This window comes from Poecilia reticulata, linkage group LG1 (genome assembly GCF_000633615.1).
Source record: "Poecilia reticulata strain Guanapo linkage group LG1, Guppy_female_1.0+MT, whole genome shotgun sequence".
Taxonomy (NCBI): Eukaryota; Metazoa; Chordata; class Actinopteri; order Cyprinodontiformes; family Poeciliidae; genus Poecilia; species Poecilia reticulata.
This window is the reverse complement of record NC_024331.1, coordinates 31,918,044-31,941,581: the sequence shown is the minus strand read 5'-3', so window position 1 is coordinate 31,941,581 and position 23,538 is coordinate 31,918,044. Positions and strand designations below refer to the sequence as shown.

General features: G+C 39.5%; 1 protein-coding gene across 2 annotated transcripts; it reads right to left on the bottom strand.

Moving 5' to 3' along the window:
- Nucleotides 1–1,991: 1,991 nt before the first annotated feature.
- On the bottom strand, nucleotides 1,992–23,049 carry dkk2 (dickkopf WNT signaling pathway inhibitor 2). 2 transcript variants are annotated; one of them, XM_008422485.2, is made up of 4 exons: nucleotides 22,566–23,049; nucleotides 8,752–8,902; nucleotides 4,015–4,146; nucleotides 1,992–2,681 (listed from the first exon to the last, which is right to left on the bottom strand). In XM_008422485.2, the coding sequence occupies exons 1-4, from the start codon at nucleotides 22,755–22,757 to the stop codon at nucleotides 2,431–2,433; spliced, it is 726 nt and encodes a 241-aa protein (XP_008420707.1). In that variant the 5' UTR covers nucleotides 22,758–23,049; the 3' UTR covers nucleotides 1,992–2,430. The 2 variants fall into 2 exon arrangements, with proteins under 2 accessions (XP_008420707.1, XP_008420699.1); XM_008422477.2 differs by having other exon boundaries at nucleotides 8,752–8,905; nucleotides 22,566–23,045.
- Between the last annotated feature and the right edge of the window lie 489 nt (nucleotides 23,050–23,538).

The window sequence follows — 23,538 nt, the reverse complement described above, 5'->3', positions numbered from 1 at the left end:
GTATCGTATCATGTCATAATGTATCGTATCGTATCATGTCATAATGTATCGTATTGTATCAAATTGTTGCATTTGATCATTTTTTCGCCATTTTAAAAACACAAATCAAATCGATGTAAAATATTCGCAGTGATCATTTGTACTGCACATCTTCACACCAGTTGCACAAAATATTTTTAAAATTGTCATTTGTATTCATAGAATATGTTTAGTAAAATACCGTATTACATGTAATAACATCGTGTCCTATTGTTTTGCAGTGTATCATTTTCTGCTGCATCTATTTTACCATTTTCTATAAAATCATGATGTATTATATTTCTGCGACATATTGTCCAGAACTGTGTTGCATATTTCTTTAATCTGCTGAATCTCATCAAGGGCGTCGTTTTGTGTTCACAGTATTTTTATTGTAACCTAAAATGTTTTTGCTGATCATTAAAAATCGATTCATTTCAACTGAGATTTTTTTAATTAAATGTAATAAAAAGTATCCTGTTTCATCACTGATACAAAATACATTCCTTTTATTCTTCCATTATCATTTTATAAACACAAGCAACAAATCAACGTACAATATTCACACAAATCATTTTAGTGGGATATACATCTTCACACCATTTACACACCATTTACACAAAATATTTTGGGATTTATTGTTCTGCCTGTAACAAGCTGCAGCCAGTCTGTAAAACCAGTCAAACCTTTTCCTCTCTGCGCTCCTCTGCCTCCGTATCTCCCCCATCTCTACCCGACCGTTTCGGCTTTAGCGTTCAGGGTTAATATGTACACGATATACATCCATTCTTAAATACATTGCTTCCAGTCTATTTACATAAAAGAGCTTATTGATATTTCAAATGATTACAAGATGTATGTTTTAAAGTGATACTATGAGTTTTAGGGTTAGAGCTGTTTAAAAAAAACATCCAGAACAAAATTTAAGCTCTACAATATGTCATGAGAAGAAAGTATGCAGTCATATTTAAGAGGCTGAACAACAAACCAGGCTGTGAACCACCACAAAACAAAGAAATCAAACGGCAGATTCCCTTTGAACACATCAGCTTTATGTAATCAATCTCCCACGTCTCCATTCCTAGAGGCTTCGCAAATGGAAAAAAAAAAACCCTAAGTTCCTCATATCCTCGAGTCTCGTTAATGTGATTGGGAAAGCAGAGCGGCTCTCCGTCTGGTACCGGTACCGCTGAGTCTACAGCGGCGCTCCACCTCACACACGACTGTCAACCCGGCGGATCGCAGCTGGATCTGACAGATCAATGAGGGCTTCCAAAGCCAACACAATCATGCTTTATCTCTCATGCAGCAGATGAAACTCGTTAACTGCACTGGGAATGTTCTGTATTCTTTGGTTTAGGCGTATGTGGCGTTGGATGAAAGCAGCTAAAGCCGTTCGAAGGATGCAAACAATAGTTTCCAAAATAAACCTTAAAGGGGCAGTATTATGAGTTTTTCAGGCACACAGTGTCATTTTATAGCATAATTAAGTAAATATGTTCACGTGTTATAAAATTGTGTCAAATATGACTTTAAAAAAATGTTTCTTCCTAATTTTGCGCCTTGAAATTGGGCCTCTGTCTCTTTAAGAACTCCTGCTCTTTCTGAAACTCCGCCCTCAGGAAGTCATCCCAATATGGCTCCTCTATTAACCCTTTAGCAAATGATTACATTACCTTTAACCTGTTTTTACCAGCGTTTCACTGAGCAGTAGCTCCTAAAATGAGCTCAGCCGTTCCACCAGGTGATTGCTAATTCCTGCTGGCTAGTCTGAAGGAGCTGAGTGGGGAGGAGCTGCAGCTGGAAGGTGTGGCTAGATCCACCCAGGTGTTTTACTCAACTCAATGGTTGCCATGGAGATTAAAGGATTTCTCAAACATGTAAAACAACACTCCGGGTTGGTTTTTGATGAGAAAATAACATTTTAAAGTTAATTTTACATAATAATGCCCCTTTAAGAAATATTAGAATAATGACTTTAAAATATTGACTTGAAAGGCTTGTAATGAATATTTGTTTTAATGTATTTTAGCTTAAAAAAAGAAGTTTGCTACATCAGTGGCCTCCACCTTGACAAAGTCCACATCCATCACAGCATCCGTCGGCTCTCTCTGTGGCTCGCTGAACATGTTGTGTTTTATTTTGAAGCAGGGTGAAAAGCTCTTCCATCCCTGTGTGTCTGAAAGATGCGTGCCTGAGCGTGAGAGCGGTGGCGGCGGCTCACATCAGAGCGTTTCCATTCGCTGTCCGCTTGCAGGGTTTGAAACCCACGCAGCAGCAGCCCGTTCTGTCTCTTGTTAGTCTTTTTGTCTTTTGCTCCCTCTCAGTGCAGCCACAAGCCATTCTCTCCCTTAAAACTTTCCGTGGCAGACGGAGACAGAGGCGTCCGCGCCCACGGCAGCTGCCTCCGCTTCAGTTCTTCTGGCACATGTGCAGCCTGGACTTGGACGAGGAGGTGGCATCTTTCCACACCTTGCAGGAGAGGCCCTTGGCGCAGTCGCAGCGCTGGAAGATCTCCAGGCCGTGGGAGCCTTTCTTCCTCTGCTTGGTGCACACCTCTCCCTGCCGCAGCACAGGCTTGCAGATTTTGGTCCAGAAGTGGCGGGCGCAGCAGTAGCCGTCCGAGCAGTCGGACGAGCGCAGGCAGGGGTCGCCCTCGTGACCTTAGAGAGGAGAACAGGACATGATGAGTCAAAAAGCAGCCAACGGCAAGACAACAAAAAGTACTCACTGGCTCTAAACCGTTTTGGATTTTGTGAACTGAAAAGTGTGGAGTGCATGTGCATTCAGACTCCTATGCTTTGGAGAGCCAGCTTTCATTCATAGCTGTAGGTGTTTGGGGTTTGTTATCATGAGACTGAAGCAGAAGTCTGAAGAAAATCTCAAAAAGGCCGTAGAAGAATTTAACATTTTCACACTTTAAAACATTTGAGCTGCATTTTGTTGTATCAACTAACTTCTACTCTTTAACCCTCTATGGTCTGGAGTCTGCACACACACTGCAGAGCAGGCATTGATCTTAGAGGGTTAAGTCAAAACAATTTTGCGAGTCATAGATTTTTAACTTACATGTTTGAGTTTATGAAAGAGAAACAGAGCAGTAAGTTGTGTTGCTAACATTTTATTAATTTTGTCTCAGAGTTGAGTAAACAAGCACTTATAAAAACAAATAAGGAAAAGGCAGCAGTGGGAACTATTTCCCAGGGTGCTTAGCGGCAGGTTTTTGTATCTTGTGTACTACATTGACTTGCCTCTGGTGTGTTATTAAGGCAAATGCTCATTTTAATATAAATGTCAGTTTGCTGTGGTTGAGTACAAAATCTTCTCACATTGTTTAAATCCTGTTCAAAATAAATGTTTCTGAGAATTCAGTGTGATGTTTCATAAAAAGTATTATCAGATATTTTGTTTATGCAAGTTGAAACATGAATTTTTAATTCTTCTAACTTAAACTAGTCTTAGTAATTTGATAAATGTTTCCTTATTCTATTTTTTAGATACTTTTCCTGACATATTAAAAGCAGCAGGTGAACCTTCATTTTCAAGTTGAGCCACTTTCACATGTTTAACAATGCGCCTGGAAGTCAGTATTACAAATGTAAAAGTTGGTTTAAAACTTTTGCATTGTTTCTTTTCAGCTTGGTGCGTTGTGTGTGTTCAGATGTGAGTCTCGCATTAACATAAATCAGCTGACATGAGTGCTAAGCTGGAGTCTTATTAGCCATATAGAAGCTAACCTCCATTCTGTGGTTGTTCTTGTGTTTCACATAAAGTGTGCTGCTCCCTGTGAAACTGCCGTCACGGCTCCAACTAGGTGCAGAAACAGCTAAAGCTTTGTGGTTTCGTAATGTTATGCTTCGGGTACGCCATTGCTGACACACGAGCAGAAAGCCAATTATCAACATAGTTTGTGGACTGGCAGCTTCCATGAAAACTTACAGACCTCCAGAAAGGGAACAACAGACAGATTCAGACCCCTTCAGGCTGAAATCTTACCCTTTAGCACATGCTTAGGCTGGCCCCTCCCTTTCTTCCTCCAGCTGTGGTCTTTGGTGGACAACACGTTGGGGTTATCTATCGCAGAGATGTGAGGCGACAGCACGCTCTCAGAGATGGAGACGCAAATATCTGCAGCGAGGAAGAAAAGAATAGACATCAAGGTCATTAAAAACAGAAGAGGTTTTAATCTGCCTGCCGTCTTTGGCTGTTTAACAAATCGCAGATTTGATGGAGTTTATTTAGATCACATGATTTTTGTTTTGCAGGACCTTTTCATGGAAACAATAGAGATTCTTAGAAAGACTCTTCAAAAGACCAGAATGTACTGCAGGCCTGAGACACACGACTTACGGGAATGCTGAGCACTTTGGGAACTGAACAGAAAACTTTCAGTAGAATATCAGAGAAGGAATCCTGAACCTTTTTCCTCTCTTCCCAGGCCTGCTGCTGTATTAAAAACACCCATCATGTGGGTGTAAAAACACTGAACTTAAGAAGATTTTGAAGCATATTGGTTTCTGATGCAGTGAATCTGTACTGGGGTGAAACGTGTGGAAGCCACAGTGTTCAGCTGCATTTCATTCATTTTGATATTTATTGATCAAATATATGAGGGCCCCAAGTGGTCAAAGAATCATTTTCTGAGTATTAATTTCAGTTTCAAGCATCCAGCATGCAGAAGTGAGTGAAGTATCTGGATAAAACTAGACTATCTTGTTATTGTTGCATAGATTCTGTAGCAGCGCTGCATATGTGTGTGACTGAGCTGGTCATAAAATTTTCTGATATGTGTTAAAAGCCGGCTGCACAGTGGCGCAGTTGGTAGAGCTGTTGCCTTGCAGCAAGAAGGTTCTGGGTTCGATTCCCGGCCCCGGTCTTTCTGCATGGAGTTTGCATGTTCTCCCTGTGCATGGTGGGTTTTCTCTGGGTACTCTGGTTTTCTCCCACAGTCCAAAAACATGACTGTCAGGTTAATTGGCCTCTCCAAATTGCCCCTCGGTGTGTGTGTGTGTGTGTGTGTGTTGCCCTGCGACAGACTGGCGACCTGTCCAGGTGACCCCGCCTTTCGCCTGGAACGCAACCCTCCCGACCCCATCAAGGGACACGGGTGTGAAGAAGATGGATGGATGTGTTAAACGCTGGAGTTTTATTTTCCTGTTGTTTTATGAAACTTTAACAAAAAGTAGATATGTAAGATTTATAAGAACAAAATGCATTTTGTAAAATGCATGGTACAGCATGGTAGCTGTACCAGCTAAACATGGTACAGCTACCATGTTTTATGGTAGCTGTACTAAAGAGCAGTTAATTCAAGTTGAATCAAGAATTTAAATTCTTCTAACTTAAGATAAGTAGTTACTTTAAATTTATAATGTTATTGAAAACAATATAAAAAGGTGTTTGTTCAACTGGTGAGGACAGTTTTCCTACATAATGTGAAATAATCACTTAGTTTAAATTACCGTATTAAGTTATAATAACTCAATTTAAGAATAACGAGCTATCAGAACTTAAAAACAATGTTTAGACAGCTTGTTTCATGTTAAATCAATTTGATGAACTTTAATTTCTGATGTTAATTTTCACAGCAGCAGATTAACCGTCATTTTCAAGTTGAGCCACCTTCAAATGTATTTTATGTATATTTATAGAAAAGCATCAGAATTCACTGCTGATTTCTAACCTGCAGTTTTGGTTTAATTAGATCTAATCAGATAAAATGGATCAGTGTGTTGAGTAACACAGAGAGAATGTGCATTTGATTAGTTTTCTGTTTTTTCTCATTTGATTGAGCCTAAACATCATTATAGATTGGTGTTTATTTTCTAATGTGCATGCATGTTAATACTTTCTTTCTGTAACTCAATCTTGTGCAGCCTTGCAGTGTGTAGTTTATTTCTGTTTGGTTCATTCGCTGATTTGTTTAGATGGCTCTCAGAAACATCGCTCCATCTCCTCTGATTCACATCCAACCGGCTCACAGAGACGTTTCACTGATAGGAGAAGAAATTTTAGCTCAACTCTAAACTTGCTAAGGTTGACAGAAACACTCAGGATATCGTTCTAAACACCCATCCATCCATCCATCCATCCATCCATCCATCCATCCATTTTCTTACACTCTTGTCCCTTATTGGGGTCGGGAGGGTTGCTGCATATCTCCAGATAACGTTCCGGGCGAGAGGCGGGTTCACCCTGGACAGGTCACCAGGTCACAGGGCAACACAGAGACACACAACCATGCACACACACACTCACACCTAGGGGCAATTTGGAGAAGCCAGTTAATCTGACAATCATGTTTTTGGAATGTGGGAGGAAACCAGAGTACCCAGAGAAAACCCACCATGCACAGGGAGAACATGGAGACTCCATGCAGAAAGACCGGGAATCGAACCCAGAACCTTCTTGCTGCAAGGCAGCAGCTCTACCAACTGCGCCACTGTGCAGCCCGTTCTAAACACTTAAATCCAAAATGTTAAAGGTTTGGTGCTCCGCCTTGGAAATTTTATTTATCGATTATTTATCACTGTTGCCATGCCAACAGTCTTTTACAAAAAAAATTCTGCTTTTCTAATTTCTTCTACCTAATTTTTCATTAAAGCAGCATTCTTGTGTGGCAATGTGTGTGAAAATAGAAATGTGTCAACCTCAAAGATTGGACTAACATGAACGGCTTTTATCCAGAACTTTGTATTTTAACATTTATTCTCAAATTTAAGTGAAAAACTTGGTTTGTTGGGTTTCTGGGCAGCTTCGTCACCCAGAAAGAGTTTTGCACAGCAAGTTATGTGTGAGAATGTAAAAGAGAAGTTTTATTGTTCTGATCTCTTTAAGCTAATTTAAGTAATAAACTAATGCCGTTTGATCTGTTTGATTGTATCTTCGATTAAAATTAATTAGTTTTGTAAATTGACTTGAATGTGGAGTGAAGTTTATTACCATGTTTCAGATACTTTCAGAATATTGAACTGTTTTCCAACACGGTTGGGAAGAGTATGATGTATAAATCTGTTGATTCACTGACGATAATAAATCTTTATGAGTGTGTGAGCTTCAGGACGGTTTCTGCACGAACACGGCTTTACAGTCAACATTCACCAGTTAAGGTTTGACTCGGTCATCTCAGCGATGTTCAGGCTTTTGATTTTAACGTACTCACTGCAGCAGCGTTTAAATCAGGACAAGTCACTGTGAGGTTTGAAATATCAAACATTTTAATTTCCTGTCCTCTGACAGGAAACGCATAAATCCCTTTACAATACTTTAAACAGTCATTGTTTACGACCATTATTTATTATTAGCAATGAAAACAGGAGTTATACACAAAGTTTAAATCAGGATTTATAAACACCAGCTGGTGATACGTAAAGATCTAACAGTGTTTATAAATTCTGCTGTAAATAGAGGCTTTGAATGCAACTCCATGCACTTCCTTCACTCGTAACTGTTGAGTGATATCAAAAGAAACAGCAAGAAGATCAGAAATATTTTGTTATTCTACAGCTAACCCAGTATTTAGGAATACAGAAATTGTTGATTTTTTTTTTTTGACAGACTGAAAGTGAGGCGAAGACTCCACACTATTTCATCTTGGCAGAAAATTTCTTTGGCTCATGAAAATATGCAGTTTTAAGTAAATCATGTTTCATTATTGCCATCTGAATCTGTAGCAAACATAATAGGATTTCTAGCAAAGTCAGGCTGCTGAGGATTGTTTTAGCAACTCAAACCACAAAGACGAAACGTTGCTAAAATACTTTATGTAAGTGATGCACAAAAACAAGGACTTTATATTAACTTTTCTTAATCTCATGCTATGCTATGCAGGTTCTCGGTCTGCACTAATGAAGATTTGCACACCAGCACAGGCTAAATGCTAAGTGCAAGTCTTTCATCACTTCACAGATGGCGTGTAGATCGACAGTTCGATTTGTCACTGAATCAACAGAAAAATAAACCAGAACAGATTTTTATTAATGTTTTAAATAGAGGTGGGACTGAATTATCATTTTTAATTGAGTTATCAGTAATCAATTAATCGTATTTGGATTTTAATTGAAAACTATATATGGACAAACAAACGCAAACATTTTCAATTCAAAAAAATCTTTTTGCTGGTAAATTATTGAATAAATACATATTTCATTCATGATAACTTATGAAATTTCTGCGGACGCTAACGCTAGCAGTGACGACGTCTGCAATGCTGCTACATCTTTACCATTGAGTAGCTTAGCTAATAGGTTAACTCAATTTAGCACAACAGTAGCCGTTCCCAGCGTCCAATCAGATTGGTTTTAAAACAGAAATGAACCTCGGTGTTGAGAAGCAGCTTTAGCTTTGCTGTCTATTGCTGTTTATTGTGCATCAGATTTACAGGAGTACCAGAAACAACTGAATACAAAGGTTCCAGCTCAAAACGTTTGAATGTAAAAAAAAAAAAAAAGTGATTGACTCAAAATCTATGTAATTAATTCATCAAAGTTAACATTTTAAGGTCCTGGCCAGAGTTTTAATACTTGCTGTATGTCTTTTATTTATCTTATTTTTGTACAGTTTATGTAAACTTGTTTTTTGAACATGCTTAATAAACAAGCTAGACTTATATCTGACCCAAAACAAACATAGTTTCCAGTCTAAATCAGTTTGAAGAAAAGAAACCCAGCTCTTGAATTCAGTTTTGAACTTCTGCATAATAAACTGAAATGAGGTGGAAGTGTGCGCACTCACAGTTACTGCAGCGGTTCCCAGGGCAGCACATGGCGTCCCGCTGGCAGCGCTTCTTCCTGCGGCGGCAGGACAGGCAGCGCGACGAGGCCTGCTGCGGGCTGTGGCAGTAGCTGCCGACGCTGCACTCCTTGTCATTGCTGCACGGATACACCTGCTGCACACAAACAAACAGAAATGTTTTTAAACTCTGTATGGCACAAAAACACAAGAATATTTACATTTTGTTTATGAAATCTTCAAAAATAATTTTATTTTAGTGAAACATGGCAAATGAAACGTAAGGAAATTCTTCTGTTTGAATATTAAACATGTGGGTTTCACATTAAAACCAAAGAAAAGCGTTGAGGTGAAGTTTGATTTGTACTGAAAAGAACTCGATAAATAAGTAAGACTTTAAAATAAAAATTAAACATCTGCAAAAAAAAGTCAGTAAAACTGGACTGTTGTTTTATGAAGCAAATTGAAAATCAGTAGTTTCAAATTACAAATTAAGTATAAACATTTTAACATTAAACTTCAATATTAGAAATGTTAACTGGAAATACTCCCCAAGAAATTAACGTTTGAAATTTTTATTTTTTAAAATAATTTTCTTATTTTATTTAAAATGTTTTGATGATTATTAAATTAAAATAATGAGCTAAAAGAATATCATCAACATATAGGTGACAGGAAACTGTGATGTAAAAGAAAAAGGCAATACTTCAGTTTAAACATAAATAACTAAAATAAATAAATAAATAAATAAATAAATAAATAAATAAATAAATAAATAAATAAATAAATAAATAAATACTGTTTTTGTATTGAAAAATGAATCTGGACTGAATAGCACCCCTTTATCTCCATAATAACTGAATGTCTTTCATTTATTGTACCACCAATAATCAGAATCTAAATCCATTTTCAGAATGCCAAAGCCTTCCATGAAACCCTGAGATAATCACCATAAATAAACTGAATTCAAGGCATCATGTCCATTTAACATGTTAATGTGTCTAACCTGTGAAAACACTAAAAATAACCGAACTGCGTCCAGTTGTTGCTCAGCACATGTTCCTCCTGTCCCCAGCGCTGAAAGCACCAACTCCGTCCTCATCAGAACCTGCAGTGCTGTGAAATGTTGAACTTCAATTTGTCACAAATTCAGTTTAATGTCAGACTGACCACAAATACAAAACGTTATTGCTAATTAACTCGTTAAAGAGGGAACCCAATCAAGCTGAACTGACCCTGAGTGAAAGCAAAACGGATTTCTTTGGGTTCAGAATCAATAAATCATCATAAACAGAACCCATCCGACAACATGAAGTAGGCTAAAAAACCTCGAAAAGCAACACATGATGACATGAGATGAACAAATTTAACAACAGATGAGAAACAAAATCACGACAGCAATTAAGAAAAGGTGATAGTGATTCCTGAAGCTTTAAGATTCCAGTGAGCCGCAGAGAGAAACATCATCTAAAATGGTGAAAACACAGACATTTAAATCTCTGCAGACCTCGGTTATCCTCGCTGGGGTCAGAGGTCATGATTCAACCCAAAAACAACACGAAGGTGAGTCTAATGCCTGGTTCACACTGCAAAATTCAAAACCTAAGACAACACGCCACAGAGGAACCGATTTTACTCACCAACATTCAGATGGAAAAATGGAAATCTCTCAAAATCTCTCGAGACCAAACGTGACTTCAGAGTGAGCAAACATGGCCGACCGGGAAGAAGCAATGGCGACAGTTTTTGGTTTATTTTTAACAGAGAAAATCGAGTCAATACTACGTCTGGTCCACCCTGGAAGATGTTTGGTCTTCTGCATTTTGGATTCCTGAATGTTGTTTCTGCCATTTTGCTCTCTGATTGGCTACGCGTCACATTCACCAGGCTGCGTTCTCATTTGTCGGCGGGAAAACGCCGCACACGCTGCGGGCCAAGACAACCCGACATGGTGAATTTCCCCAATCATGATTATCTTTAGAGCCGTCACCATAATCGCAGCATCCTCAAGATTGTCGGAAAATGGTGTCAAAAATCTGAATAACTATCTTTCCATGTGAAGCAGACATTCCCAGGAAACTAATTAATGACCCAAAACATTTGGTAAGATTTTCTGAGGACTGATAAGATCAACTAATGGCTCAAAAATAAAACCAAATGGAGATTTGCAGTGGTCTAGTCAAAGTTTTGACTTACATCTACTGCGATGCTGTAAAATTACCTTAAGCAAGTTGTTTGTGCCTGAAAACAATCCTGCCAAAAACAGAGAGCCAAACTTCCTCCTGAGATGTGAAGGACTCATTATCGCCTGAGGACGATTAAACAGCTTCAAGCTGCTTGATTAAAATTAAAAATGAAGCGTTTTCTGTGTAATCTAAAGAGCTGAAGCAGTAGAAATACACAGAATAAAATGAACACTGTAGCATCGCTGCTTTGACTTCATCCTTCCAGAACAGAAGTGGAACCAAAATGAAAAGTTGCTCTGATAGTTTCAATATAAAAAACTAAACTTAAAATAACCGGATAAACTGGACAACAAGGCTCCTACATAAGGCTTTGCACCAAAGTAAATCTTAGCCAAACACAACCATCTGTGTTTCTTCATGATTTATTAGAGATAACCGCACCACTCTCACCGTTTTAGAGTATTTTTATACTTGCTTTAAGTTCCCAACGTTTCTTTTCTACATCAAAATAATCTTTATTGGAATTGTTCTTTCCCTAAACTGTTGCCTGCAACTGAAAATAAATGTGATTAGGAATGCTTCCCTTTCACTCAGGCCTCACAAAGTGTTCAGTTTTAATGAGCTGGAACTGAAGGGATTTTTAGCAAGCAATCATTTTCCTTCATAGTTCATTTAGCTGAAATTCGACTTTGGTTTTTTCAGAAAGAGTAAATAGACTACAAAGTGCAGCAGCGGATATAAGGAGCTGAAATCATTAGAAAAACAAGAAGACACAGCAAATAAAGCATCCACATTTAGTTTTATTTAAATCAGTATCTTTATAACGTTCCTTTCACATGCAAGTCCTTTTGTTCTTGGACTTGGAGCGGAAGCAAAGGCGCTTGGCGTAAAACGCACCACAAATCAAATAAACTTTGTAGATGTATGAAATAAAGTGATGAAATTTGCACCGAGTTAATAGAGAAATAAAGATGTGAAAACTCTGAGGTGAAACATGCTGACACTCACGTCCCATTATTATTATTATTATTATTATTATTATTATTATTATTATCATCCATCCATCCATTTTCTTGACACCCTTGTCCCTCAGTGGGGTCAGGAGGGTTGCTGGTGCCTCTCCAGCTTGCGTGCCGGGCGAGAGGCGGGGTCACCCTGGACAGGTCACCAGTCTGTCGCAGGGCAACACAGAGACACACAGGACACACAACCATCCACACACACACTCACACCTAGGGGCAATTTGGAGGAGCCAGTTAATCTGACAGTCATGTTTTTGGAATGTGGGAGGAAACCGGAGTACCAGGAGAAAACCCACCATGCACAGGGAGAACATGCAAACTCCATGCAGAAAGACCAGGGCTGGGAATCGAACCCAGAACCTTCTTGCTGCAAGGCAACTACGCCACTGTGCAGCCATATTATTATCATCATTATTATTATAATTATTATTATTATTCACATGTTTACCTTTAAAAGTTTGAGAGATGATCAAAGGTGTAAAGTTTTCCCACCAGATTAACACCAAAAACATGCTAACAGCGGGGGGGGAGGAACCGACATGAACCGCGTTGAGTTTCAGACGAGCGCGTTGCGCTGCTGCACCGCAGCCACATTCAGCTGGCACTGCGCTGACAGACCTGATTTACTGCGGCTCACCACTGACAAACATCAACTATTCAACTCGGGCCTGCGAATGACATGTCCCAACCGAGTCTGGGTGAAATAATTACATCCACACTCTTAGAAAAAAGAACCTGGGTTCAGCGTATCAGCGCCCGTAAGGATGGGTGGTCGCGCCAAACAGCAAACAGGGAAAAAACTAAACAAAACGGGGATCAGTTCAGACAAAAATGTTTAAATCAACAGCATTAATATTCCAGTATGTTATAATTTCTTTCTTCTGTGCTTCAGCTCTGGAAAATTAAGATGATTGCAGCTTTCTGGACGGTTGCCAGTCTGACTCTTTGAAAACAGATGGAGTCGCTGACAGAGCCAAAGAGAAATTAGCTTGAATTCAAGCTGAATGCTCATCCATCATCATGTCAGATTCCAAGAAATCAAACACTTAACGTGTTGATGAAAGTAACAGAGCCATGGTGTTTTATAGATTTTCTCTAATGCCTCTTAAAGGTGGTTATTATAAAGACTTTATGTAATATAATAAAAGGAAAAAAGAGGGAAACAGCTTTTTATTAAAGCTTATCCTTTCACCCGTGTCTCTGTACCTCATTATTAGATATATTTGCACATAATTAAATCTTTTTGCATGGATTAAAATGACATAAACTTTGACTAAAAACAATATTCCATAAAAATAACGATGACTTGGATTTGATTCCGTTCGGTGAGAGCTTTGCCGTTTCTCCCGCCACAGCAGCTGGTTTGGAGTTTAACAAACTTACTGGCTCACAGACACCAATTAAAATGTCCTGAGTGCCACGGTTTAATGTTATGAGTTTGTGTCACTTTTACTGTGTGTTTTATTTCAAAACAAAACAGTAAAAATAAAAAGCTTCAACATGGATAACAAAGTAAGAGCTGAGCACAGAGCTGCTGTACTCTGGATTTATAAATGTCAAGATTTGTTCATCAACTCTGTTGGTTCTTTTAAAATCTCCAGTTGGTGTTTAAACACAGTCAACAAAACCCAGCAGGGGGTTTCACAAACAGCAGCTGCAGCATTTATAAATTAGACATCATCATACGAGGAGCTGTTTGTAAAGCTACACGGTCAATATTTTGAATTATTTAGCCTGTTGCCAGAGAAAATTATGAAGGTTATTTTTCATATTTTCACATATTTATACAGTTGTTCATAAATGTCACAGTTTTAAACTAAATATTTAACCAGGAAGTTAATGGATATAACAAATGGATTAAATATTGGCTTATCGATCTAAACTAAACTTTAGTTTGGATCCAAACTAAATATTTAGCTAGCAAGTTAAATATCTATAAACAGAATATTTATTTTAATTCATAAGTATTCAAATAAATATTCCAGTGTGGCCAGTAATAAAAAACAGACTTGGAGGAATTAATTTATCAACAGCAGGTTGTATTTTTCCTGTTAAATCGTATTGAAGCAGCAGGATCAGGTTAATATTATCATTTTTCTTTTTGGGTTTTGTGGATCAAACTCTAATTCTGACCAAAAACGAACTGTGATCCACCTATAAACTGGTTTTGGTTCTGCTGAGGTCTGAATGCAAACGGACGGGAGACTGCTCCAAAAGCAGGAAGTGGACTACAACGCAGGGCATTCTGGGTAAATAAAACCAAATCAACGCATTGCGGCAGAAATGACTCGGAGTATTCAGGCATCAATAAAATCTGACGCTACTCAGATTTTACTGAAGAAGGAAGTTGTGTTCAGTGTCTTCAAAGGTTTTTATCTGGTTTCCTTCAGTGGTTCTTGGTGCAGCGCCCCCACAGGCGAGGAGGGGAACAGGTTGCTCAAAGGGTTTGGAGAATATAGAAATCTTATTAGAATTCTGTCGGTTTTAGCTCTTCATTTAACATATAAAAAGTTTCCCATTCATGCAGTGAATTTATATGCATTTTGCTCCATTATAGACTGCAGCTCTGCTATGTTGCATAATACATTACAAGTCACTGACGGCAGGTAATAATGCTGCACACCTGGATGCAATTCTAGATTTAAAGGTATTAAAAACTGAGCCAACCCTCATGTGCCACATCTTTCCTGTTTACTGAACAACGTCTCTGTAGAAAGCCATCTTTAACAACCTTCAGCTCCCTCTCAAAGCACAAACTGCCATTTAACATTTCTGTCTGAGGACAGATTAAACGTGCAATAATCTGGTTTGGAGTCTCTGGTTTTTCGAAAGGACCAGGTTGTCTGCCGTCGTGCTAATCACCGCCGGCTCCAGCCTCTGCCTAATGAACCGACATTAAGATGGTCCTCAGACTGATAGTCATACTCCTTCATTAAAACAATATGTTGTAACTCCGGTTACTGCCTTAATCTGATGTAATACTTCATAGATTTTGTGAAAATAGTTTTTCTGAATTAAAGCATTAACTTCAAAGCTGGGCTCTGTTTATTAAGAGAGATGCGTGCATTCCTGAGGGCTGCTGGGGCAAACATAAGCAGATGAATTTGTTGGAAATATGAGGAGAAGTTTGGGAATTTGCAGCTGGAATTTTTCTCCCCTGACAAGAAAAATGTGCTGTTATCTAAATACTGAGACAAGCGGGGCCAGCCACATGCTGGGCCACTTCAGATCTGTCCGTCCGGCTGAGCTGCACTTTTAGATCAGCAACAATGAATCTGAAAGGCTGGCGCAGACCTGAGGACACCTCTTCCATCAAAAACCAAACTGAAAGACAGATCTGAGCGATACGGCACCTCCAACCGCAGCTGATAATCTCCCCTCGTCGCGTTTTGAAGCACCTCGTCTCACTTCTGAGGGACATTCGGATGCATCGTGCCCATCTCATATCTGCTCCCTTATTTTTGCCTTCACACATAAAAGCGCGGCCCGTGGATCTAAACACGGTGCGTGTGCTGCGCCCTGCCCTGCATGCTGGTGATACACAGACACCGGTCCATATGGGAAACCGCGGGTCTAGTGCCGGTGGAGACCCGCTGCTTTGAAGAGAAACACTAAATGTGCGGGAGCAACAATCTACAAGGGATTTACTGCAGGATCTTTGAACAATCCTTCCCGTATTTACCTCCATCTACCCATTCCTCAGTTATGATGTCATTTCCAAAGAAGTTTTCCGTTATGCCTATAAATAACAGCAGGAATGTAATTTCTACTCGGGTCTAGTCTGCATAAAAACTCTAAAAAATGTAACAATGACAGCAAAAGGAACACATCATTCTAACAGAGCCATCTGTTTCAGTTTAATTAGTAAAAACTCTCTGGCTGCAGTGATTATCATGGTGAGGAGAAACTGAGAATCCAGATGTAGTTCTCACTGCTTTCACAGTTCTCTGCATTTATTTCTGTAGAAAATGATGCTGCTATCTCAAAGGTTTATTTCAGGTTAACTGATGTTAAATTGGATTATTTTCTTTGTCATAAAAACCTCCAGTCGTTCATGGCAGATGGTTGCTCACAATGAGCCCGGTTCTGGTTCTGCTGCAGGTTTCTTCCTGTTAAAGGAAACTTTTCCTCTCCACTGTCGCTTCATGCATGCTCAGTGTGATGGACTGCTGTGAAGCCAACAACACAATGCAAACGATTGTCCAAGAAAAAGTGAATGCTGGTCGCAGAGCGGGACGGATCGGTCCAAGATATCGAGACTGAGTCAGTATCAGATCAATAACAGTCAAAACGTTTAATGATCTGCGAAACCAAATCATGTCAGTAAAACTTTTGACACTCGTTCCGCTGTAACTTCACTGAATGAAACGTTTTAACTAAAAATCATCAGACCAGACACAAACCAAGAGATCATATTGGAGTGAGACCTCTTGTTTATACACCAGCTTTGTTGCTCTGACGTCACAGGAAGTATTTTATAAACGTTTCCTACTGTAGTAAATATTAGTTTAATAAATTTCATATTGGGGAAAAATAATTTGCTGAAATGTTTTTTGGTCAGTATATTATTTCTTTGTAAGAATTTTTATTTTTATAATCGCCATTAAATACCAGAATGCTGGAAAGGACAGAAGGTTCTTAAAGAGACAGAGGCCAATTTCAATGCATCAGATATGGTTGAGACACAAAATCAATATTCTTTAAAGTTATACTTGCACCAACAACAGTTAATTATGCTAAAAAAGGGACTGTGTGCCTAGAAAATACACAACACTCACATGAGCCATAATTCAGCTGTAAAGACCAAAGTCCTAAAACGGAAAATGGTGAAATCTTTACTTTTCATGATTCCCCTTCAGTTCAGCCGTTTTTCACTCTGTCTCATGATGGCAGGAGCAGAGTCAGAAACCTGAAGCTATGAATGGTGTTAATGAGCACCGCGGGCCTGAAGGAGTCAAATAAACAATGTGGCTGAGTAAACAGACTTCATGCCCTGGAAGCAGAAGACGGCCAGTATCGGATAACATAGGGATGACGGTGCACCAGTCACTCACACCGCCTTCAAACGCCGCTGCTTTCATCACACAAAACACATGTGTTTTCAGCCAAGACGCCCTGAGACTCCAGGAACGGCAGCGTCTTCAGCTCCACGCTGGTCCCACACAAGGAAGAGGAGGCAGAGAGCATCATGGGAAATCTGGGCCTGTTTGCCTTTAAAGATAAACACAGGTCTCCTCTGTCATCAGAGGAAACACCACACATGAGGGTCCCTAAGCGGTACTTGAGGTTGTGTGAAGTGGGGTTGGGCGGAGTAGTCCTGAGCGGTTAGTATCTTACTCTGAGAATTATCTTCTTTTTTGACATTTGTCTCTGATGGATCTTCTTATCTTTGTTTTATTAATTGTCATGTTTGCGTGAATGTGTTGGCTGTCAGCACTACTCGTTGCAAATGGATTGTCCTTCAGGGACACAATAAAGTGAACTGAATTGAATTGGGAGAATTTTCACAAAGTTGTTTTTTTTTTTTTAAAACACAACGCTTTTCCATCCGATTGTTACTTTGACTGGGACACTTAGCACAAACCATGTATTTCAAAAACTCTATTTTTACTATTTTTTTCCTCTAATTGTTTCTGAGAGTATCAATAAATATCATATGATGAAATACTGTGTGCTTTTTAGTGATACAAATCACACTTCTTTATGACTCATTGATAATATGAAGGTTTTTCAGCAGCAGGGTTTGTGTTTGTTTGGTTCTGATTGCTGTCACAGCCAGACAGTTACATAAAAAAGTGATACATAGATTTTATCATCACTTTTATCAAAATACTAGCAGACAATATTGCGATCAAACCTTAAGTATCACCCACCCGTAATCTGATGCAGAACGAAATTCACCAGATAACTCGGAAAGACGTTTGATGTGTTTCAGATCAGAGATGCTCACTCCTGCAGGTTCATTCTCAACAATGCGATTTAGTATCGACTTGCTGTTTTTCTGTGCCTGAGCCAAATGAAGGAAGGAAACATTAGCATTGGCTAGCATTGGCTAGCATAGCCAGCGCTAGCATTTTCCTGTCTGGAGCAGGGAAATGCTAACATGTTTGTGTGTCTGTTCCTCCTCTTCACTCACAGAAATATTGTTGTAAATTCTCTAAATGACTTCTTAATCTGTAAATAATTGACATTGTGGCATAAAAAAAGAATATAAAGGCTGGAACTGGAATATTGAAGTGGAAATCTAAAGAAAGAGAGACAGAGTTTCTTAGGTTGTTTTCACACAGTCGGGTAAATTAAGTTTTATTGGGAACTAATTTGTTACATTTTCACCTCCTGCAGTTTATGATCATATTGCACTGAGTCAAACGATCTTAACCTTTTGGAAAACCTGTTCCCCTCCTCGCCTGTGGGGGCGCTGCACCAAGAACCACTGAAGGAAACAACCTGAAAACCTCTGAAGAATGAACTGAGTTCTATGTGGTGTGGTAGTTTAGCACGTCGATAAAAGAGCTAGAGGTTTTTATTCATCTTAAATGAGAAGCCAGAGGAAGATTCCTGCTGAATGGAGCAAAGCAGTGCGGCCCCTCCCCCACCTCATGCTGCCTACTGCCATCATTCTAAAAGAAAATCCTCAAACTTTCTCCTTTTTTTACAAGTAACCTGGTATTTCTGTGCATTTCTAATACGGCGCAGTCAGAGAGCAGCAATCAGACCCCAGCAGTGACTGTTCTCACATCGAAATGATAAACTTTCTACTTCCTGTCCTTTTCCTCAACAGTCGCCTTCTGGAGACAGAGGAATCCTAAACGGACATCTGCTGCCCAGATTGTTCAATAAAGTTAATCTTTGCTTTCACTGAATAAAGTAACTGGTCAGATCTGATGCTTCCTGCCTGGTTTCTACACACACGCCTGATGAAGTCTCTTCTCAAAACTACTGAGGCTGCGTTCACACAGCGGCTCTTCATGCTCAGTTCCAATTCTTTGATTCATTTTTTCTTTTTATGTGGTCGTTCATATTACTGAATGATGACTTCTGAATGAACGGTTCACAATCCCAAACAAGAACGCAGACATCACACAGCAGCGCACTGTTTATGAAAGTAATAACGGACGCTGATCAAATGAAAGCTGATCAAATGAAAGCTGATCAAATGAAAGCTGATCAAATGAAAGCTGATCAAATGAAAGCACAACTAATAGCAGCAGATATTTCTGGACCACTGACTGTAGAGGAATCTGTTTGTTTGTGGAGTCTGAACTGTGAGAGGTGGAACTGTAAGGTGATGCTTCACCTCTTCCTGAAATTCATAATTATAATTTTCAGTCATTGTTTACGAGCAGATCTGGCTTCTTCTGGTGCAGAATTGCGATGCATGTCTCACGACAATGACATAAAAGTCGGATAAAATGCGACAGGAAAGTTCAGACTTCAGACTCTTTGGAAACTATTTTAGATCCACATAAGGAAGTGGCACAAACTGGATTTTTGGGGGAATGAAAAGATCAGAATCGGGCCGTTCAGGCTGGCTTGGAAAAGTCAGATTTGGGTTTTCCTGCTGTGGGAACGTAGCCAAACTTCTCAGAAACACTAAGATGATCCCCAAACCCTTCGACTGGTGATTCAAACAAACAATAGAAAACGGATTGATTTGAAAACCTTTTGGCCTTCAGATGTTGCCACCCTGGGCGGTGAGCCGTAGTGCAGAGCAGTGATAATACGTAACCCACTGATTCACAGTTCAGCAAACTGTCCCAAATCTGCACACAGCTGCTTTAATCACAGTAATTAGCCTCACAAATGACGGAGAGAAGATGTTTAAACTTCCACTGTGACAAACTTTGGAAAGGAAATCCTGCAGTTGTTAGTTCAAAACTAAAACTGGAATTACTACCTATATATAAAACCTCATGCACTGAAAAAACACAACATCTTACCAAGTATTTCTGGTCTAATTTCTAGTGCAAATATCTTAGTGCACTTGAAATAAGACAAAACTAACACCTGGGTAACTTTTCATAAAGAAATAGGAGCTCGTTTTAAGTCAGTAATTCTTTAATATTGATGAAAAAGTTTTAGTTCCAGTTGCAGATTAATTATTTCACGTCTAACAAGACATTTTTGGCGAAATAATCCGCCAATGAAACAAATACTTTTTCATCAATATTAAGGAATTACTGACTTAAAAGGAGCTCCTGTTTCTTTATTAAAAGTTACTTGTAAGTTATTTTTTTCTTATTTCAAGTGTGTTAAGATATTTGCGGTAGAAACAAAATGACAGTAAGATTTTGTGCTTTTGCAGTGTGATGAAGAGATGCACCGGGACCTTTAACCTGCCATAAAAACTGCGGCATCCTGAAGCTGTGGAAAGCCACCGTGGGTCTCTGCACATGCAGATGGTTCCCCCCACTGTCCGCTCCTCCGAAACACTGCGGCGGTGGCAGAGCAGCCGTTCAATCTGCGGTTTGGCAGCGCCGCTTGAGGTTGTTTTTCCGCACTCCGCAGAGGAGAGAGCGGCTTTTCCTGCGATTCCTGCTCTGAGCCGGCCGTCAGCACTTAGCGGGTATTAAAGGCCTCCACCGCAACAGCAGAATGATGTAACAGAAAAGGTGAATATGACGGACAAGAGCAGATATCAGTCATCAGGGTGAGATGGAAAGCTGCACAGAGAGGCGGGTTTAACGACCCGGACTTTAACTTTGAAGTCCTAACAGTTAGATTAAAAGTTAAAAAGCGTTTGTGTGTTTAGTGAGAGATGAAAACCTGAGCTGACCACATTCTGAGCGGCGTTAGCTTAGCCCCCCAGTAAGGGCCCCATAATCCCAGCAAGCGTCTGGACCACTTTAACAGCACTAAGACCCAGACAGAAAATTACCTCAAGTGTTAACTTTTTCTCACATTTCTGCTGCATTAATGATTTACTGTGGATGCTAGCAGCTCCCGCCAGCGGCGTCAGGTTGGAAAAGGCAATTAGGGGTTTACGAGGGTCCGACGCTCCAAATTCCCACTAACGATTCACACATGACAGGAAGAGCTTGTTTCGGGTTTTATTCTGTGATTTTTGGAGTTCAATCCTGAATCATAAATTCCAATTTGGGCACTTAAGTAAAGGGCAATTCCGCCGTTTTTTGGACTGCATTTGATCAGTAATCCTTTAAGACATGGAAAGTAACATTCTACTCTAATCAAATAACCTTTACTATAAAGTTTGTGTCGTCTTAAACCATCATTTAATTCATTTTAAATGACACAAATGTGTCATTTTCATTGGTTCTCTTCGCCATTTAGATCACTTGAAAGGGAACAAAGTATGAAAACTGGAATATTTAGACCTAAACTGGATTATACTTCAGCTTATGATCTCAGAAATGCTTGTTATATTTATGAATATACTCAAGAATGTCTATTGCAGTGTCTTAAATGGTGTCTAGATTAAAAACCACCGTATTTATACTAGCATAACCTGAATATTATCAAAAAATCGTAATTATTGGGAAGTAAAACTTTTACTTTTTATTTGGATGATAATAAAACAGCTTCTCAGATGTTTTGGGAGCATTAAACTCATTTTAGACAGACTGCTGCTCTCAGACCACTGAAACCTAATTATAGTGCCTAATTATCCACTATAATAAGCGATCTGTAACAGTAAACTCTGTGATTTATGACACCTTTATTCTTTCTGCAAAACCGCAAGAAAATGAGTAATTTTAGTGCTTTCATAACTTCAACGGTGAGTAAAACCTTTGCTTTGTAAAAGTGGATAAAAATGATAAAATCAGCTACAGAGTAATTCCTTGGCCATCTTTTCTTCTGCATGTGAAACTCAGACACGTTTTAGGACTTTTAGAGTATTTTAATGGCGTCTAGCATAAAAACTGCAACACTTTGACAATTAAACTTGAACTACAGGTTCAACTCTCATCAGTTAAACTTAGGGTTGGACATTTTGAAGCTCATACTTTGTGTGAAACACAGAGCAGGTTATTTAAGTGCTGTTATAGATCACTTTAAAGCACAAAAAACACAATAATCTGCATTATTCTACAATCAAAGAATCTTAGAAACAGAGTTTGATGCCCAAGTTTCCGGTTCTACTTGTGAAAACACAAAAATACTGAATATTTCAAAGACTTTTAGGCATAAAGCACTTTTTAAATGTCTAATGTAAAAACAGCAAGATCTTGAGAAATCAAGCATTTAATGACTCAAGTTTCAAATCACCGATATTTTTTTAAGTGTTTGAAGATGAAGCCCATCAAATGTCACCTTAATGTCCATAAAAACAGTGAAATTTGACTTTTTTTGGTTGTTTGAGCAAACGTAGAGTAAAGGTTTCACCAAAACCAATCGATCAGTCCATAATCAATATTGAACAATCTAGTCCGTATTTGAGGCAAAGCGCTTTAGGTTCTGATCCTCAGCGGATCAAATGCAGTTCAGGCTCATTAAAAGCTGCGGAGCTTGAACTGGGCAAGAAAAGAAGAGAAAAGAAACAAGAAATGGAGCAGAAAAGGAAAAGCAGCTACGATTTTATCTTACTCCTTTTTGTGCGTAAAATCACCAGACGTCATGTTTTAGCAGGTCGGGAATTGGAGGAGCGTACCTGCGGGAGGAGCCGCTGCTTCCTGGTGACCGGGGCGGACCGGTTCGCTGCCTGGGTCGGCGTCTCCTCCAGGGAAGAGGGCTTGATGGAGTTGGCTTTCGGACGCGCCTCGGACACCTGGGATGCCTCCGTCCTCACAGAAGCGACGAGAAACAGCACAAAGCAGCATCTACTCCAAGCTGAGTCGAGCATCCTCTAAATTAACACCGCGGTTTCAACGTAATGATAATAATAATCATAAAAAGAAGGTTTGATCCTGTGGAACAAGCTACAGGTTATGTCTGAGTGAGCAGCGCGCCCCGGCTCTGTCCGTGCGCCACGCACCGAGCGCGCTGGCGGGCTGAGTGATGAAGGAGTGTGTGTGTGTGTGTGAGGAGTGTGTGAGGAGGTCTCCACCGGCAGAGTGGCTCTCTGTCCTCCTGCAGGCTCCTTTATGATCGCAGATACTTTCTGTTTTTTATAGGACTCTAATGAGTTTTCTTCCTCCGCCCCCATTCAGCATCTGACAAAGCCTGAAACTGATCCGCGGCTGCCGCTCCGACTGCAGCAGCGTCCGCCGGGAAAAGCCCATAAAATTATACACTGTGTGTTTTAACGGAGCACTTGACCCTTTTTACTGGGAGGTAAGATGGGGAAGAAAGGAGGCAAAGAAAAAGTCAGAGTTTGGCTGGTTTAAAAAGAGTCATTGTGAGAAAGGAGGAAACTTTTCCATCTTCAGAGTCATTCATTTATTTATGAGACTCTAATGTTCGGTACATTCTGGCTCCGTAATGTCGAATAAAAACTGATTTTCCCTCTGCTGTAGGTTGATTTAAAACTTTTCCACATTTTGTCAAACACTTCGGTGCATTTTATCAGGATTTTATGTGATAACCCAAAACCAGCAGAGAACCTGAAAGTTGTAGCAAAACTTCAACATATTTTTACTCCAGTAAAAGTAAAAAGTAGCCGTCCAATTATTCAAGTAAAAGTA

What these genes read in the sequence shown, in the direction of transcription:
- dkk2 (XM_008422477.2), bottom strand. Translation starts at nt 22,757, where the DNA reads ATGCTCGACTCAGCTTGGAGTAGATGCTGCTTTGTGCTGTTTCTCGTC. An exon ending in TGGGAACCGCTGCAGTAACT is followed by an intron (nt 4,147 to 8,751) that starts GTGAGTGCGCAC and finishes TCCTCGCTGCAG; the next exon opens with ATATTTGCGTCTCCATCTCT. An exon ending in GCCTAAGCATGTGCTAAAGG is followed by an intron (nt 2,682 to 4,014) that starts GTAAGATTTCAG and finishes CTCCTCTCTAAG; the next exon opens with GTCACGAGGGCGACCCCTGC.